The sequence below is a fragment of the Pyrgilauda ruficollis genome, unplaced genomic scaffold (assembly GCF_017590135.1).
Source record: "Pyrgilauda ruficollis isolate IOZ18807 unplaced genomic scaffold, ASM1759013v1 scaffold3, whole genome shotgun sequence".
NCBI classification, from domain to species: Eukaryota; Metazoa; Chordata; class Aves; order Passeriformes; family Passeridae; genus Pyrgilauda; species Pyrgilauda ruficollis.
The window spans coordinates 4,285,512-4,304,632 of record NW_024524377.1 but is presented as its reverse complement, the minus strand read 5'-3'; the positions used below and the strand labels follow the sequence as shown (position 1 = coordinate 4,304,632).

The 19,121-nt window shown below is 42.1% G+C and overlaps 2 protein-coding genes across 2 annotated transcripts in view; both read right to left on the bottom strand.

Annotated features, from left to right (window-relative positions):
• Positions 1-938: 938 nt before the first annotated feature.
• On the bottom strand, positions 939-13,829 carry MCM6 (minichromosome maintenance complex component 6). Its single transcript, XM_041473020.1, has 17 exons — positions 13,703-13,829; positions 12,809-12,955; positions 12,126-12,236; positions 11,394-11,643; positions 10,579-10,744; positions 10,354-10,499; positions 9,300-9,450; positions 8,758-8,899; positions 8,344-8,485; positions 8,108-8,215; positions 7,402-7,557; positions 6,240-6,368; positions 5,234-5,395; positions 3,969-4,104; positions 3,526-3,693; positions 2,516-2,655; positions 939-1,888 (listed from the first exon to the last, which is right to left on the bottom strand). The coding sequence occupies exons 1-17, from the start codon at positions 13,813-13,815 to the stop codon at positions 1,775-1,777; spliced, it is 2,481 nt and encodes an 826-aa protein (XP_041328954.1). The 5' UTR covers positions 13,816-13,829; the 3' UTR covers positions 939-1,774.
• A 4,036-nt stretch (positions 13,830-17,865) lies between these two features.
• Positions 17,866-19,121, bottom strand: part of DARS1 (aspartyl-tRNA synthetase 1) — a 37,073-nt gene continuing 35,817 nt past the window's right edge. Inside the window, exon 16 of the mRNA XM_041473021.1 lies at positions 17,866-18,495. Coding sequence (XP_041328955.1) covers positions 18,404-18,495 — 92 coding nt within the window. The 3' untranslated portion in view covers positions 17,866-18,403. The remainder of the gene's footprint in view (positions 18,496-19,121) is intronic.

Below are 19,121 nucleotides of genomic sequence, written 5' to 3'. Positions count from 1 at the left end.
AATTTGAGTCTCAATTTTTTTGCTTTCCGAAGCTCTCCCTCCTTCAGCCCTAAAACACTGCTCTCCCAGCAGGGTGGACACGTTCAGGTCACCCACCTGAACTGCTGAAGGGCACAGCTAACTCAGCTCTTCTGCATTCCAGTACAGCAAAACTGAAGGGCTGAGAACATTTTTAAACCAACTAAACACAAAATTCTACACACCTATGAAATGTTGGTTCTATCTCAGAGTTCATTTCCTATAACAACCAAAATTTTGTTTAAAGCTGATCTGCAATCATCTGGGCAAGTTATTGCTGTCAAGCAGTATTTTCTTTAGGTTACAGCTGAAGACATTCCTCAACATTTGCTGTTACTCAAACCTTATACAGGGAGTGTAATTTATGTACTTTGACTCTATTTGACTCCCAGATGATTTTTTCGCAGGAAGCCCTAAAGAGCTCACTATAACTTTGTCCTGAGTGTTCTGAACAAGTTCCCTCCACTCTGATGTCTGAATAGCACGTTTAAAAATTAACTTTACAGCACCACCTGGTGCTTACTTTTCAGTAGAGCTGCATTAACACAGAGAAAACCCCTCAGCCTACAGAACTGCGGAAAGAAGCAGGAAAAAAATACTTTCTCCTACATGAAGAGTATTTATTTTCAAACTAAGATTCAGAGGAGGAGAAGGAGAAACATAATGAAGGCCAAACATCTTCCTATTGTTATTTTGAAAGTAAAGGAACAATATAGAATAACATGAAAGTATTATTGCAGGTGGGTGGCTATTTTTAATGAAATGTAGAGTTTGCCAAAATGTGGCTTATGAAATAAATGAGTGGAGAAGTTACTGCAGTTGGAGTTAGTGCCCTGTGATGGGGTAGTGCTGATCCAGGAAACAAGACAAATATTCAGGTATTTTAAATTCTTAATAGATAATTTAATAACCCTCTAGTTTACAGTTAAAAAATTGAGAGCAGAAATTCAAGCAAAGTTTTCTTATAGAAAGATCTTCAAACAGGTTTACAAATATAGTCTTAAAAATCCCTCACAAATGGTGGCAGTTTTTAATTCACTTACAAGTCAAGACATTCATCAAGGTAGGGGATTCTGCCCTGCTGACTTAAAGCCTTGCTTTGGGCTTGGCTATTTGCTATTTTCTACTTGATATATGCAACAGGAGCCTGCACATCTTTAGTCCATCTAAAAAGAAAGAGAAGCAATCAATTTCTCATTGTCTATTACAGGAAGATAAAAAAATTTCTTAAAAAAGAGCATCAGTCATCCAGGAAATTTGGTCTTCCTTAAGACATTAAACATTTAGATCACTATTTTTTTCAGCCTCAAATGACAGGCATAGAAAACAGCAATCTCACATGTGAGTAACAAGAAACCCACCCTCAAACATTTAATGAGTTTTTATTTATGTTAATAAGAAAGCCAGTAAAAACCTATAGCATAAAATGTCTGCAAAAGAATAACAATGTAAAATTAATCTTATTTAAAACAGAAACATCTACATAGCTTGATGATGAAAAAAGCTATTGGATGATTCTCCTCTGCATCCAGATGATGGCACTGAAATTCAGAGCTAACAGTGGAACTAATACATGTGTGTCATGTCTTTAAAAGCTTTCAAGGTATGCTCTGTGTAAATGAGAAATCACATATTACTGACCACACTCTGGCACAGTCATAGGAATTTAAGGAATTAGCCACATAGCAACCCCTGCAAGAAAAGAAAGCATTTTCCAACTTGTAACCAGTCAGCTCTACAATGCCATTCTCAGCCCTCAGTCCTCCAGCAGATAGTTTGGATTGACAACCAGGTATGGATCATCATCAAAAGTCTCCTCTTCTCTGGATCCTTTCAGTCCTGACTGGGACAGTTCAATCAGAATGTGGTCCTGCAACACACAAAGAGCTGTGTTAAAACAAGGGCAGAGAGGTTTGTTTGTACTCTTTGAAAAGCATTTTTATATTGGTAGGACCTCTTTTTAATTACTTAACCCTTTTAATTGTGAACTCCCTCTAAGAGATTCTTAAAAACATCATTCAGGGGCAATCACTTCTATGTTGTATCCTTTCTGGGAACTTTCCAGCCTAGTGCTTTCCAATGTAATGGTTTTGTGCCTTAAAAGTGAAAAGTAGTTTATTTTGTCATACTTTTTTTCTCCAAAATACCCTCATACCCCTCTGACCTAAGGTTATCCATTGAATACAAGAGTTAATTGTATTTTTGTATCCTAATGTCTAACAATACTATAGAAATACAGAAAAATATCACACTTCTATAGTGACTGAGTATAGCACTTGAAACTTTTACTTATACACATCTCTAATTTATTTCAGCGGGTTGTGCTGTAATCGGTGTTAAATAAAGAAGGTATTTATACTGTATCAATCAGTGGAAGAACAAAACAGATTTCTCCAAACAGGAATGTATTCTATTAAAAATGAAACATTTTAATATACGTTATACCGTATACAAGTCAAAAAACCCTTTTTCACTATCCACACATCTCCATACATACATAATGTGTAAGTCGGTGAATGACTCTCTCTATGATCTTCTTTTTATTTATTAGTTCTTCTTCAGAATCGATTTCAGATTCAATTTCCTTTAGATACCAATTAATAAGTTCACTCCTCTTCAGTGCTGCATCATCCTCTTCTGCAGATAAAATAATTTGCATAAACACAGCAGCAGTAAACTACCACTCAAACCATAGGAGAAAAGGATTTACATTAACATCCACAATGGTGAAGAGAGAAACATGCTTTTAAAGATGTTTAGGAAAGGTCAGACTTAAGGGTTCTTTCTTAAAGCACCATATTTTGCACAGGAGAGTGCTGTGTCATGGTTTAATTGGAGATAATTAGATTGAGAATGGAAGCTTTCAGTTCTGTGCTTTCAAGTGGCTTCCAAATCTCTTCAGCTTCAAGAAAAACCAATCGCACCTTTACTCTAAGTAAGGGCTAAAGAAAAATCAGTCCCACAAAGCCAGAGGAGTCACTCTTCTACATGTACTCAGCATTTGAACAGACACTGTCATCTCCACACCCTTCCAAAAGCTTTGTAGCTTTAGTAACTGCTATGAGACAACTGCTGCATTTCACTGCAGGAGTAGTCTCATTGCAACTGAAATATTTTAGCTTCTGAAGAACTAATCCAGCCATTTGCTTAAGACAGGCTGTGGTTGCTGGAATGCATTAAAGCTCCTGCTCCAGTTATCACTGCTGCAGATTCTTCTAGCTGGGTTACACCACTGTGTGCTACAAATCCTCTTCTGGTTCTACTCTGAGGGCATGCTGCTCAGCTTAATGGGTTTTGATAAATGACTAAGGTAACAGAGCTAGAAATTCCAGGAAGTCCCATTTCCATCACCAGATGTACTACTACTATGTCATATGACCATAGGTCTACACCTGACCTGACAAGTTTGTTGTCTCAACAGGAGTGAAAATCCCATGTACAACAGCAAGATATACACTAATTCACTGAATTCAGGGTCTGCCTTCTTTGCAGTAAAGAAATTCTTACCTTCCTCTGCTTTCCTGAGGTGCAGCACCAGGAGATTGGAAATGCGTCGGTACTCAGAGAAGCCCAGCCTGAGAGAAGCCTTGGGTGCAGCATCCTTGCTCACATCCTCAGAATGGCCATTGATCCCATTCACAAGACCATTGACCCCAGCTGGAGCTTCTGCCTCACCTGTGTGGACACATACCCACGTTTAAAGCTTCAACATCTTTTAGTTATTTAATACTCTGAGCCACTTGTGCTGAAAAGCCTTGTGCTGACCATCCAGGTGAGGTGCTGAAGGAGGCTGAAGAAGCAAGAGAGTTAAGAACAGGAGCCCAGATTTCTAGAGCTCATTAGATGAGAAACAGGCGAGAAACTGAAGAGAAGCACATGCTCAGTCAAGGTAAGCTGTAAAGAGTGGAAGGACTTTTCCCTTTGAAAAAAAATTTCTGTAAGTAATTTACCATTGACTCCATCTTGGTCTTCTTGATCCTCCATTTGCTGTCCATCATCTTGGTCTAAATTGACATCAGGAGTCTCAACTCTAATGATGGACTTATTTAAAAGCCTGAAAGCTTCCTTCACATGTTTTGGGTGAACCTGAGGAAGATTTGAAGAAACATATATTAAACAGGCACAGGGGCGCTTCTAGTTTTCAAACAGCTCCAGAAACTGATCTCTGACTCTGACAAAGAGATCTTCTACACATCTCAGCTGATTAATCCTAAGCAGTAAATACTCTGCAAGTTAAATTATATCCCACTAGAGGTACTCCAAGGTCATGTAAAGTTATGGAGGGAAAAGCAGCCTCATTAATCTTTCAGGATTTAGTAATCATGTGGAGTTGATAAAATTTTTACTAAGCCAAGAACATTTGGGAGAAATCAGTAGAGAAAGAAACATGAAAGAAATGGGTCTGAACAGAGACAATATGAAAGAGAGAGAGATGTAATTAATGATACTTTCCTCCAGAACTCAAAAGCAAAAACTGGAAAAATCATCTGTAGCTGAGCCATAACCTAAAAGCTATCTGTTTCTTTATAAGCCCAATTTAATTTAAAGGAACCCAAAGGGTGTCCTTATACAACCAGTGAGCAAGGTTCCATCCCTGCATGCGTCACATAGCCTCTAATCAACATTTCAAAAGGCCTGCTGGGTTTGAAAGCAAGGACTAGAGGGACAGTAATCACACTACAGTTAACAGCCAGAACACAATGTGCTTTTCAGCAGTGGCTGATGGGAGCAGGAGCTCAGATCACACATACTCTTGGGGAGGTCCAGGTACTTGGATGAACTTTGGCCTTTTAGATTGCAAATGGAAGAGAGCCAAGATATTACAAACTGTGAAAAGATCAGGAAAGAAACTGCCAACAGCCCTGGCTGACAGTAGTTGGTGACTGTCATGATTTGACAGGTAGGAGGCTGCGTGCTGACACAGCTGTGATACAAAATCATGCAAGCTCTCTGTTTGGACCAGCTGACATCAAGGCTGCGTGCTGACACAGCTGTGATACAAAATCATGCAAGCTCTCTGGACCAGCTGACATCAGTTTTACAAGTCATCCCTTAAAAGCAGTGTTTCTGGCATACAGACTCAGACTGAGTATGACCACGACTCAAGCTCTCTTCACCCACTGGACTATGTTCAATGTCAGAGTCAAACAGCAAATGCACAACTCCCACACATTTCCATGAACATTTACCCAAACCTCCATTCCACCCCTGATACCTCATCACAGCAGTGCATGCGGGCCATGGCCTCAGACAGGCGGATCATGCTCTCCAGCTGCCTCACTGTGATCCTCCAGGATGACTTGGTCACCCCAGAGCCATCGCGCTGCCGCAGCCGCTTGTACTGCTCCACTATGAAGTCCTCGGACTCCTTGGATATCTGTGTGGCATCAGAGTTCCAGTGGTCAGAGTATTAAAGCTTTTTCTTCTTGCATTAGATTGGCAGTGTACAGCCTTTGCTATACTGGCTGCTGCTTTTATCTGAAATATTCTATGTTATACACAAACTCTATGGAAGTATAATGGCAATCACATTATGTTGAAATTATGTTGTAATAATGATTACACTTTTCAATGACAATGACATTACAGTAAGTACATAGCTGCATTAGTTATTTTACAGTAGATTGTTTTATAATTTCCATTTTTCTCTTCCACTGACTTGTTTCCAGACATAATTCATGTCTGTCCCTACTAGACTGTTCTGTTTATAGACTTATGGAAAATCCAACACACAGCCCTTCCAAGCTGCTACTTGGATAGACCCCAAAAAAATCTGCAGTTAGACCACTTTCCCATGTTCTGTATTTTACCAAGAAGCATAGAGGCACAATACCCTTTTAAAATAAAGACACACAAACTGATTGAGCAGTAATCAATAAAATACAAGAACCTCTGCAGCAGCCATGCTGAATAACCCATGCCTGTGAGGTATGAGAAGGCCATGAAGTGATCCCTCAATTGTTCTAGACAAAGGCTAAGAACTGTCATGGACTGTAACAGTCTCAGCTGGGCTGACTGGGTTTCTGGAGTTTAGGAGCACCAGGTTCCAAAATACACTCTGTTTCTAGGTAATAACCTGAGTTTATGGCTCTTTCCTTGACAAAACACTACCCCAAGTGTCTTGGTGTTTGCTGGAGAAAAGCCTACTGCAGAGCGACTGTTCCTTCGGACCTCCTCAGACAAAACAACTGTTCCACAGTTCACTTAAAAAGTAAAATTACCTTTGGTTTAAACTGTCTTGCAAACAGCAGATACCTTCGGATATCATCCAAGGAGTAGACACGGTCAACAGACTCCTCCACTCTGGAATGCAGATCCACAATGCGCCGGGCAATGGCGTAATCTACCACCTGCAATATGGGGGCTGTGTCAGCATCACTTGCACAGCACCAGCCAAAGAGCAAAACAACACTTCTATTCTTCCTTCCCATTCCCCCTGTTTACTTGTAATCCTCATGGCACAGCTACACTTTCCAGTAGCCAAACTCTCTGCCACGAGGTCCAGGAGAATGCTCTGGGGGTTTTCAATACAAAGAAACACAGCAGAGGAGGGATAAAAGGCAGTTTTAGGATTTATAACCTTGGAACTCTCCTGGGTTACAAGTTAGCCAGAGAACAGGCAGAAAGTAGCACTTTGCAGTGTGGGAACTTCCTTTTCAGCCTGCTCTGTCTCTCTCACCAGTCCCTTCTCAATTAGATAATCACTGAGCAGAACAGTGGCTGAACCAACATTAATCTCTGGATCTCATGCATTCCCAAGGCAAATGCTACACAGACAGGTGGCAGCAGTCTCAGCTTTAGTGACCAGCCATTTGTAAAAATGACTAATGGTGTTAAGTTTGCAGGTCAAACCACTACAGGATGAAAAGGCAGTATCCTTGTATTCAGCAGAGTATGTTCACATTTGTACTGCCAGCTTTTAGCTGCACAGACAAAGCAGAAAAGCAGGAGCAAGACCCTCTCATGAGATTTGCTTCAGTCAAAATTGCAGAGGGCCAACAAGACGGTCAGAGGGCAGGAGAACATGATGCGTGAGAAGCTAGAAGAGCAAGGTCTGTTCAGCTTGAAAGGAAAGCAACTGCTTTACTGGCCAGCATAGACATGATGAAGCCAAACAGTCCTTGGATTAGAGGCAACCCACATGAACTGAACCATGAGAAATTCTGATTAGATATAAAAGTTATTATTTTTGAACACATGAGAGTTGTCACATATTGCAGGGGCCTGGAGACGTTGCAGAATCTCCATCCTTGGAGATACTCAAAATTCACCAGGTCAAGTCTTGGCAAAGTGTTCTCAATGATCTGCTTGAATGCAAGGTTAGATCAGAGACCTCCAGGGATCTCTTCTGACACAAACTATTCTATAATTCCTTAAAATTACCTCATTACACTCATCCACAAGGATGAAGAAGAGATCAAAGCGAGACATGATGGGAGCTGACAGGTTGATATTTTGTTTCAGTGACTTGGATCTGTCATAGCGGCCACCAACTGGGTTTGCTGCAGCCAAAATGGAGGTCCTGGCATTCAGAGTAGCCTGACAGAGGGAAAAAATAAATAAAAAACATCTGTATCTGTGACCACTTCCTAAACCAACTCATTGCGACTCAAATTCACCTTTTAGGTGGAGTTCAATGCAGGTATTACAACAATCACTCCTCAAAAGCACCCAAACTCCACCAACAAGCCCTTTCTAACCAGGTCTCTGCCGCGAGACACAGTTTGATGATCAATACTGAAACATTGCCACACTCTTGACAATAATATGGAACAAGCCCTTAAAACTGCTTTTCACAAGATCCTGTTTTTCTACAAACACACACCATTCTGTAACCTTTCTTGGGGTTACTTCAAGGTTAGGCTTTTCCCATTTTCTGTTTCTTGTTCACTACTGTTTAACTCTCAGTACCATTTCTGACCTTCTTTGGGAATGTGCCCACAAAAACTTTGCAACAAGTGATCTCTGCCCTTCCACAGTGAGGCAGTCGCAGAGGTAACATGAAGATCTGGCAGGTGAAGCCACATCAGCACACGTAACAAACAGTCAGGTGATGCTACAGACTACACAGAGGAGTAGTGCAAGCTACCTTCACTCCAGCTTTAGTAATGGATATTGTCTGCTGTTCCATTGCCTCATGAATGGCTACTTGATCCCGCACCTCCATCTTGTCAAATTCATCAATGCAACAAACACCCTGCAGGAGAAGAACAAAAATAATTCAACCACTTATGAAAAAAATCATCACTAAGACAATTTAGGGCTCTCTGTCATTAATCAAACTCATTCTAGGGATGCAGGAACCTCTCCCCTTCCTAGACTCACGTTATCTGCCAGCATGAGTGCTCCAGCCTCAATGACAAATTCGTGGGACTCCTCATCTTTCACCACAGCCGCCGTCAGACCCGCGGCGCTGGAGGCTTTGCCACTGGTGTACACAGCACGGGGACTGAACTCATCCACGTGCCTGTGGAAAAGAGGAATAAAACCTCCAGTATTGCACCTACCTCTGGTATTTGTAAATGTGCAATTAATTTGCATTTTTAGTAGTCAACATCCCTTGAAAATGTTTGGAAATTTGTATGCTGAGTTTGCTTTAGCCCTGTTCAAATACTTCAATCACATCCACACAACGTATGGGAAACACTTTCAAATATTTTACCTCCCTTTCCTACAGTTAACACAGAAAAAGGCACAGTGCACATTGGACAATATTTAAAGGCTAGATCTTGGTCTTACTTTAGAAACTGACTCTTGGCTGTACTTGGATCACCAACAACACAAACATTGATGTCCCCACGCAATGAAGTGCCTTCTGAAGTGGTTTTGGGAACTCCTCCAAAGAGCATCAGCAGGACCCCACGTTTTACTTCATCATTACCTGCCCCAGAAAAGACATTAAACTAAACATCCAGAAAACCACCACAATTCTCCTATTTAAAAAACCTTCATCCCACTAGAATTTTAGAGCACTTGGACACTTCTGCTTGGAATCCACCTATTTGCTAAGCATCCACTAAAACCTGTAGGGTTCAGTAGCAGAACACCTGACATCAAACCCAACTCTTCAGACTGGGATGCAGGCCTTAATGATTAAACACCATAAATACTCAAAAAGTAAGATTTTCCTCTTCTAGCACAACCAGTGCTGAAGGGGAAAGTCTGTGGCAGCTGGAACAGAGCTTTCAACCTTTCCAAAAACTACAGAGACAGCAAAAGGAATGAATTAATATTTACACAAGTGAAATCTTCCCTCTCTAAGGCCACAAATGGAGTCTTACCGTGGATAGTGGGGAAGAGGCTGGTGCACAGATTATGGTAAAGGTTCTTATCTTGGCTCATTTCAAAAACCTTTTCCCACTCTTTCACAGACATTTGGTTTTTAATGCTTTCTGCAGTCTGTTCTTCATCTCGGAGCTCTTTTCCACCAAACTAAAACAAACAAACAGGAAATAAAACAGCAATAAAAGTAGTAACAGAATCACTAATGAATGTGAGCAGACAGTTCACAAAAACTGCAGACAGGTCACAAAAACTTGCTCTGAAATCTAAATGGGAGGAACACATTCTGAAAAGCCACCCTTAGGCTAAGTAACCTCATCGCCTTATATCTTTAAAAACCAATACCCAATTTCCTAGCAGGCAAAATCAATGGTGTAACTTTAGTTAGTGAGAAAATCCCAAGTGAGTTGCTTGTACAGAGATTTAAAAAAGAGTAAAACCAATATGACTTCCTTTGACTAAAATTGTCTTTGTAAGCATTCTTACATTAACTGGAACTTCCAAGGTCTTTTGATGCTCTGAAATGGGGGCCAGAAACTTCTACTCTCAGAACATGCTCTTTTTATCCTATGTGATGGTGATGCACTTAGCAGAATGACAGATTACAGTATCACACCATGCCAAAACCCAGATGTAGTTAGTATTACTCATATTGTAGTAACATCCCAAGATGTCACTTGATAAACCAGAGGGAACAAAAAGGATCCCTGTTTTTCCTGTGACAAAATGCAGCAAAAGGATTTCCTGGAAGAAAAGAAAATGCTGCAGAAATGGATGAAAGCTGAATGGAAATACATGTGCCAGTTAGCTGCTTAGAACAAACTGTAACACTGGCAAATAATCACATCTGTGAAAAATGCTACAAGCAACAAAGACAAGAAAATAACTTTGCTATGTAAATTCAATGAGAATATAAAGACAGTCAAACCAACACAGAAAGGTGGCACACATGCACACTTAAAGCTTTACCCATTCCTGCTCGCTAATTTGAGGGAAAACCATACAGAACAGAAATCACCAACACCTTTAAATCTCCTTTCTCTGCAGACTCACCCGTGGATTTGTTGGTGCAACATAACAAGCCAGAAAGACGAGCTTATAGGAGAGCTCCCGGACCCCGAGGGCACGCAGCCCTCGGATGCCTTCGGTTTCGTAGCCCTCTGTCCCAGTCACCCGCGAGCCGGTTTCTGCACGTAACCCTGCCAGGGAAACGGGAGTCAGGACAGCAGCTCCCAGCACGGGAAGGACACCTCACAGAGATCATGAGCAGCAGCAAACCTGGTGTGGAGAGCTGGGACACGTCAGGCACGACAATCAGCGAGCCGGTGAAGTCACATTTGTCACCCGCCTGGGCAGATTCCACGGCCTCTGCGCGCACGATCACCTCCAGGCTGCGCGGAATGCTGCCCCGCGGCAGCTCGCCCTGCGTCTCCTGGATGCGCACCTGGCACGGAGAGAAGCTTCAACACTGAGCATGCCACCAGGTCTGAAACTGCTTCCAAAGCTACACTGCTGACAGATCTGACTGCTGCTATCCATGTCAATCCCTCTCACAATACAACACACAAAAATCCCCTCACCAATCAGCATCTAAGGAGTCTTGGAGCAGTTTAGAGGATGTACAAGGGCCACGGTGACAATTCTGAGCGGTAACCTGAACATTTCAGTTAATGTGGCTGACATAAAATACTGTTGTGGGATGTGAAGTGCTGAGGATTTGTGAGAGTAAATCAACCTGGAAGAGCAAGACTGCAGATACCCATAAGCACCTCTTCTCATACTTGTATAAAGTAGCTAGATCTGATGTACTGGCAACATGACACTAACTCTGACTCGAATATTGGGGTTTCGGTGACTTACTTAGACAATAAATGTCACACAACAAAATGAATAATTTCCCATTCTTAAACGTAAGTCTTCCAGAGACAGGAAGAAACTTTTTGCATAAATTGCAATGCCTTTTCTTGAGGTCTTTTCTTGACATTGACAGAACAAAAATTACCCATCTTCAACATGCAGAAGTAAAAACAACACCTTCCAGCTACCACAGGAACATTACTGGTTGTCATCACTCCCCAACATCACCCCTGTACCTTTTGGAAATCAACAAATCTTGATTTGTTTGTGTCCAGCAGGAATCTCCTTCTGTTGGCACAGACTGGGTTTCTGCAGATGTTTGGCTGGGTGTATTTGAATTGCTGCTCCACATCTTTGATCACTGTCTGGCAGTCGAGGCACAGGAAGGTTCCACTGACCAGCTCTGGGTGGACGGGGTGGGTACGAACCACCTGCCCACTGATGCGCAGCAGGGAGCCAATTTTTGCTGAAGTCAGTTCTCGAATTCTGTTTAAAACAGAAATTCACAAGGATTAAATTATTGAGCTGACAGTTTTAGGCCCAGGATACTAAGATACAGTGTAGTGTCACTCTGACTAAAAAACTGCTGTAACAAACAAAAGAAACAAACTTACTGCAATATATGCTCATTTTATGATTTTACATAAATTTCTACACTAATACTAAAGGTCAAACTAATGCAAAAGTTACATCACTGGTACTTCAAAAACAACACACACCAATTTTATTTTTTTTTTTAACTAGAGAGGTTACACTTGTTTGTGAAACATAATGAATTTCAGTATCTGAGTGTGATTTACAAATGAAAAACTGTGTCAAAAAATCTCCTGCACAAGATCAGGAAACTTTGTCACAACTGTACTGGCCAACTGCACATTTCACTACATAACCAAAATATTTTCAGCATGCTTTGACACATTTTTCCCTGGTAGTAAAACAGCACAAGTTTCTGGAATTAATCATCTTACTTGTGTCTGGTAGGCAGGTCCTGGAATGCAACATAAAAATCTTTGTTTGCAGGAACATTTCCGTGATCTCTGGCAAAAGTCTTTGTTGCTCGACACAGGTATGGATAAACCCTGAAATATGGGGAAAAAAGTTCAAATTTTAGAGAAGCTATCAAAATGCCTTCTCTGCTTTAGATTACATCAAAGCTTGTAACAGATTTCCAGGTTCTGGCTTTTAATCCTATGTTGTATAACCCAAAAAACACACTGCAAATATGCTAACTGTGAGATCACTACATAATAATGTTACTTGTACTATTGTTTAAAAATAAACTTTTCAAAGTCTCATTTTATGACACTTTTATCCTTATGTTAAGAAGTATATCTTCAAAATAAGTGACCAACTCAATAAAATATTGCCAGAGCATGAAATTTTAGAGTTTATTCTGTATTCTCATACCGACCACCTACTTCTTTACCACAATAAATGCAATTATCTGGTTAACTCGTGGTTTCCAGAGAGGCATCCACTGAGAAACATTTTTAGCCAATAAAAAACCAAAATCTTATATATATATATAAGTGTTTTTAGGATGCAGAAAGAAGATAAGTCTGTTATTTTTTTACATACAAGCAAGACATTATGCACCTGAGGCTCCAGCACGGCTCAGCTTTACCTGAAAAAACCCCACTCTACATTTTACCTATAAAATTCCTCCTGAATAGTGGTAGAGAGCTGCTGATTGAACTGCTCCAAATCCGCAAAGCTGACGATCAGCGTGTTCCGCTCTGGCCGGATCAGTTCTTCAGCGTCTCGCAGGTACTTGACCTCCCCATCGCTGTTCTGGAACCTGAAAGTGATTCAGGAAAACGTTTCAGTCACACAACAGACAGCAACTGAATACTTCCAAGTTCAGGAGAAAAGACAGAGAAAAGGATCACTCACATTAAGGCATCCCACAGTCCCTTGCAAAGCCCTATTCCAACAATATTTCTTTTTCCACCCTGTTGCTACATCTGCTCTATTCACACCCTAGCACAGACACACGGGATTAACATTTCATACAGCAGTAAATTTGTCCCAGTGCCAGACAAAATTTTATTTAAGGTTTAACAATGACTCTGCATCAGCAAAAAACGTTTTGTTTTCTCTGGCTGATGTTAATGGTTTCCTTATTTGATGCGGATGGGCCCCTCAGGAGGCAAAACACAGCGAGCCAGATGTATTAATGTCTAACACCCAAGCCCTGGAAAGGGTTTGCAACACAGCTGTGACAAAACTTTGTTATAGAACGGTTTGGTTTAGAATCTTGTTTCAATCCCCTGCGGCAGGGACACCTTCCACTAGACAAGGCTGCGCAAAGCCACATCCAACCTGGCCTTGGACACTTCCAGGACATCCTAAGTTCTCTCTTATCAGGCTCCTCCCGGCAGAGCCTGAGACCACAGCAGAACTTTTCCAGCTGAACGCCAAGGGCAGGAGGCACCAGGCCCTGACAGGATCTCGCCAAATGGCGGCCCCTCCGTGAGGCGCTGCCGGCCCGCCACCCGCTGCCGACCCTGTCCGCCCGCGGCCAGGCCCGGCCCCCGGCACTCACTCCTCTAGGAAGTCCAAAAACAACTTCTGGCACTTCTCGGCCACTTCATCGCGGATCTGCTGGTGCTGCGGCGCCGCGCCCGCGCCCCCCGCCGCCGCCACTGCCAGATCCATCCCGATCGCTGCCGCTGCCCCAGACCGGCCCCACAGCGGTTCGCGCCACGCCGCGTACCACGTGGGCAGCGCGCCCGCTGCGGCGGCCAATCGGCGGCCGCTGTGCCGCAAAGCCCCGCCCCTCGCGGCCGTTTTCGCGCCAAAGTTGAGGGGCGGGCGGGGCTGAGGGCGGGCTCTGAGGCGGCGGCCGGGACAACGAACGGGGCCCGCCGTGGGCTTGGCAGCGAGCTGCTCAGTGCTGCGGACGGCCTAGAGCTGTGCCACAGCAGCACGTTTCCCATTGAGAAACAGAGGCATAGAATGCTAAGAGGTTGTAAGGGACCTTAAAGATCATCTAGTCCCAACCCACCTGCCATGTGAGGAACACCTCCCACTTGACCGTGGAGCTCAGGGCTTTATATCCAACCTGGTCTTGCACCCTGTCAGGGATGGGGAATCCACAACCTCCCTGAGCAACCTGTTCTACTGTCTCACCATGCTCACGGTGAAGAATTTCTTCCTAATATCTCACTTCAATTCCTCTTTTTCAATGTGTCTCCATTCCCCTTGTCCTGTCACTACAGTTCTTGACAAAGAGTCTTCCCTGTAGCCCCTTCAAATACTGGAAGGTTGCTTTGAGTTCTCCACACAAGCTACTCCTCTCCAGGCTCAACATCCCCAGCCTGTCTTTTCAGGTGAGGAGCTCCACTCCTTTTATCAACTTTACGGCCCTCTTGTAGACTTGCTCCAACAGTTTCATGTCCTTCTTACACTGGAGATGCCAGAACAATAGGCATGGAGGTGTCAGCTGTGGGCAGCTTCAGCACAGCAGCTGCAGTGAAGCTTCCACACGACATTGCTTTGTTGCTTTCTCCACGAAGAAATCAGCTATGGTAGCTGGAGTTAAAATTAATGTGGTGTGACCAGGGCACCACTGAGGAATCCCCAAGCCAGGGAATCCCCACAATGTGAGCAGAAGGCACTTGGGCAGCTGCTTGCGGAGGAGACGCGCCAAGGAGCGTTTCCAGCTTCTGAAGAACCAGCCCAGGTGGAAAGGGTGCAAACTACACCAGGTGAGGGTCAGGCCACAGTCTGGACACTTGATTCCTCATTGGCTCCATTGCAGGATGGCTGAAGGCAACATTTGCCAAGCGGTGCCATGGCTGACAGCCATTCCCGAATGGCAGCTGCTGGCACACAGCACCTGCCAGCAGGAACCGCTTCAACATCTATGAAAAATTGCTTAGAGTTGCTCTGCCACCTGCAAAGTCATTAATCTCTGCCTAAACTGGGAATTTTGCTGTAATTAGAGCAGCTAAGGGCTCTTTTTCAGTTTTGAAACCCTTTCAGAAGTGCCAGCAGCAGCAGGCTCCTGCAGCAGTGTTTGTTCATATCACAGTGCACTTGCCATATAGTGAACAGAGACTTAACTGCAAAATAGTAAAGAAAGTAAGAGACTGTAGAACTAAATTGGTAATTTTTAAAACACTTCTGAGTAAATCCGTTTTTTGTGAGGTAATACTAAGAAAAATGCACACAAGTTGGTTGTGAGGTTTGTTTTAAAAGAAATAATCCATCCTAGATTATTTCTCTCTCTCAAAAAAAGAATCTACAATTACCCAAAGAAGAAACAGTAAATAATTAAAATCTGTTTGGGGAAGTTTCTGGAACCCCAGTATGAATCCAAGGCAGCCATATGGTGTTCCACAATGGATACTGTCAAGGCATTCTCCTCCACCCCTTACTTTCACATGGAGTGCTGTCCAATATGCCTGGAATTGACAGGCACCACGTGAAAGCACAAAGTTTTTCTGCTTTTTTCCTTCCCTTCCTCCTGCCCTGGCCCACTGGGCAGGGAGCAAGCAGCTGTGAGGTGCTGCCCACCAGGGTTATCCCAGCAGGTGTGGGCAGCCGTGGGGAGCCAGGCCTGCACTTGGCTGCCAAAAGAACAGCCTGAGTCCCCTTTCCCACTGGGCAGAATCAGACAGCTCAGTGAACACAGATGGGTTTTCACAGGAAAACAGGGCAGTTAAATTTCAGAAGCAAACTGAAGCTTTGTGTTTGCTCTGAGCAGACTCCCTGGCTACCCTAAACAATATGCTTTATAGTTCCTTAGTTTAAAAAAACTGCACTACTGCAATTACCATCTATATATAATGAACAAACCCATTTTACCTGGTGGAGAGGCAGCAGCAATGTGGACTCCTTGTAAACTGGTAAACTTCCTGCAAGTTACTGGAAATGAAGGATAGTACAGGTTTTACTTTTCCAGAACTATTACAACAGACTTGCTTCCTATCAAAACACCATAAAGGTCTTCTAGACCTTTATTATTTGCAGGGTTTCAAACTAAGTTCTAGCACTGTGCAGCTGCCACTAAAGTATCTGTTAAGATGACATTCAGGACAAATGCATTTTGTATTTTGATTTATGATCATAATTATTTTCTGTTAGCTAAGAAAGGCTGCATGAATGGATTGAGCAGACAAAGGAATCAGGGCCTCCATCCGAATTCTTGTTCTTGTGCAGTTACTGTGAATAAATGAAGGTACAGCATGAGTTTGAGTAACTCCTACAAGAATTGGTATAAGCACAGTTGTTACAGGCATGTATACACAAAACTTGCTGCCAAATCTAGAGCAAGAAACAGGGATACTTTTTTATACAGGAAATTGAAGTCTATAATTTTGCTCCTGGTTAGAAGAATGCACATCCAAAGTGGAATATATTAGCAGTTCTGTATGAACAAAGGTAATTAAATGGAATTAATTCCAGTTGGCTTAGCTAAATAAACAACTGTTTTGAAACTTGGATTCATCAGTAGTAAGTCTGTGACAATAAGCTGTGTTTATAATCTACTTATCTTTGCAAAGTCCATCTGGTTACAGTATGAGATTTTCAAGTTAATAATTTGGGGAAGATTCCACAGTAAATTAATTACAACAGACTCATAAGCGAAGCTGCTATGTGTTATTCCTTGAATTGTGTGACTTCTAAACAAAGTTTAATTTCTACATTTCCAGTCTTTACCTGACTGACCTTTAGTATGATTGTTTTCTAATGGAGAACTCTTGTCATAAGACACTAAAATTAAGTCTTGTTCAATGGCAGCTGCAAAGATGATTTGCCCTTTTGTGAAACTCTACACAATTTATACACAGCCTCACTGACCTTTCTGTAGCATAACCAATATGTGACTTCTCTGACATTTAAAAATCAAGGTAGCAACAATAACACAGACCATCCACACCATACCTCCTACTGAAAGCTTGATCATGTAAAATGTTAAACAAAAATTAAGTCAGGAATTACAAATATGTACGAATATTAGAGCAACTACTGCAGTACCCAAGTCAGGAATTTAATTCTTTGCTCTTTGGCAGCAACACTTACAAAATGTTTTAAATTTGAAAACCAGCTCTCAGATGCAGTCTACAAAAGGAGATTTCAGATTCACTGGTGCCTCTTCAAATGCAGGGAACATTCTCTGGCTTGGGAGGAGGAGGATGACGATGAGAAGTAGCTTTGTGCACTGCTGCAAATTGAGGAGTTCAAGTAAGTGAATAATCTGAGAAAAAGTATGTCTAGAAAGAATTTCAGAAGTACTCTGACTTACAGAAACACTCAATTTCTCTAAGTGTACAAAGTTGGGCTGTTCACAGCATTTAAAAATAAAAAAGCACCCTGAAACAGATTGGCTTACATAAATTCGGGGTTTTTTTCCCTTGGTAAAAGATGCATGAAATCCTTGTTTTGTTTGTTTTATCAGAGGCTGGGTCAGGTAGGAAAACACAGGAAGGAAAACACTCTCAAACTCACTATCCATTTCTTTTCTGTGATTATATATCCCTTGTGCATTCCATGAGAATGTAAACTTACAGCCATTCTGAAATAGTTACATAAAATAAAGACCAGGTCTATGGCTTTTATACAACTTTCAAAAGAATGGGGAGAAGAGAGAAAATAAATTTAAACTTTAGACAGTTATTATATCAGTAAGAAAAACAAACTAAAAAAAGCCTTGTTGATTCATTATCTTGTGAGGATCAAGCAAAAAACCAGATTTGTATCTAATTTACTTTGAGAGCTTTATTTCAACCTATTTTAACAACTTCTTACTAAGATTTCTTGTTAAGAACGTTCTCACCTGCTTCCCTACCTGACACTCATGTAAATTATCAACTGGCTGGTCTCTCCAGATTTTTAAATTGCAAGCATCCAGTCACTCTGTCTTGGAGCCAGTACTTCAGAATATTGAATCTTGCTGACATAAGTGAAAAATGCAAAATGGTTATTGCATAATTTATTAAAATGTTTAGAAAAATGATACAATTTAATGTGGCACTAAAATACTAATTCCAAGTATCCCATTTTCATTAAAAACGTGCAGTTGCCAATACAAAGTCTTGATCTGTTGAAATATTTCCCTTTAAATAAACAACTAAGGATAAAAAAAATTACTGTGGCACTTAATAAAGGAGAATTTTGTTTTTAATTTCATATCATAATGCTCAAATCAATCAATACACGTTCATCAGCAGCAGGGGCTATGCCAGCACTCAGATCCTATTTGCAGGGCAGAGCATTCCAACTCTCAGAGCAGCTCCTGTCAGGGCGTCAGGCGTTTGGGATCCCTCGGGAACATGGAAGTCTGACGGACGTTGTGCAGCCCCAGGTACAGCATGGTTACTCTCTCCAGCCCTGCAGCAGATGAAAACAACCCATCAGCACCAACAGTCTTTGTTCAAAACCCCAAAGGAGCTGCAGGTCCTTCCCAGCTGGAGCCAGCCTCACACAGCAGTGTGAGCACAGCCCATAAGGCAGGCACTTCCTAATCCTTGGGGCTATAAGCACCCCAGCCATGATGGGTGGAACCCAGATGCACACTTGTTTTTCCACACAGCTCCTAGGTTAAGGTTTCCACCTGGAACAGCATGAACCCAGTGATAATTCTCGTGGCATCTCCTGTTTGGCTGGTACTTTGCCACAAGGACCATCTACTGTGAAGAAAAGATGCAGCTTCAGCTTCCTTGATGTCATTCTGACAGCCCTAAATTATTTTGGATTACCTGCAAATGTTGCATGCTCCCAAACAGATGAAGAAGCAATCACTTATTTCTCCTCACTGCAAAACACGTTCATCAAATACACAGAGACCAGTGGCTGCTGGTATGATTATGACTTTGATAAATCCGCACATAATACACTCTTTTCTTGCTTCCTTAAATTTCCCTCAGTGGTCAAATTTGAAAGTGATGTGCCTGGCTAGTGATCACTTTTTCTTGTGGTCACTTTCTTTTTAAACTCACCAGACTGTGGCATCAGTA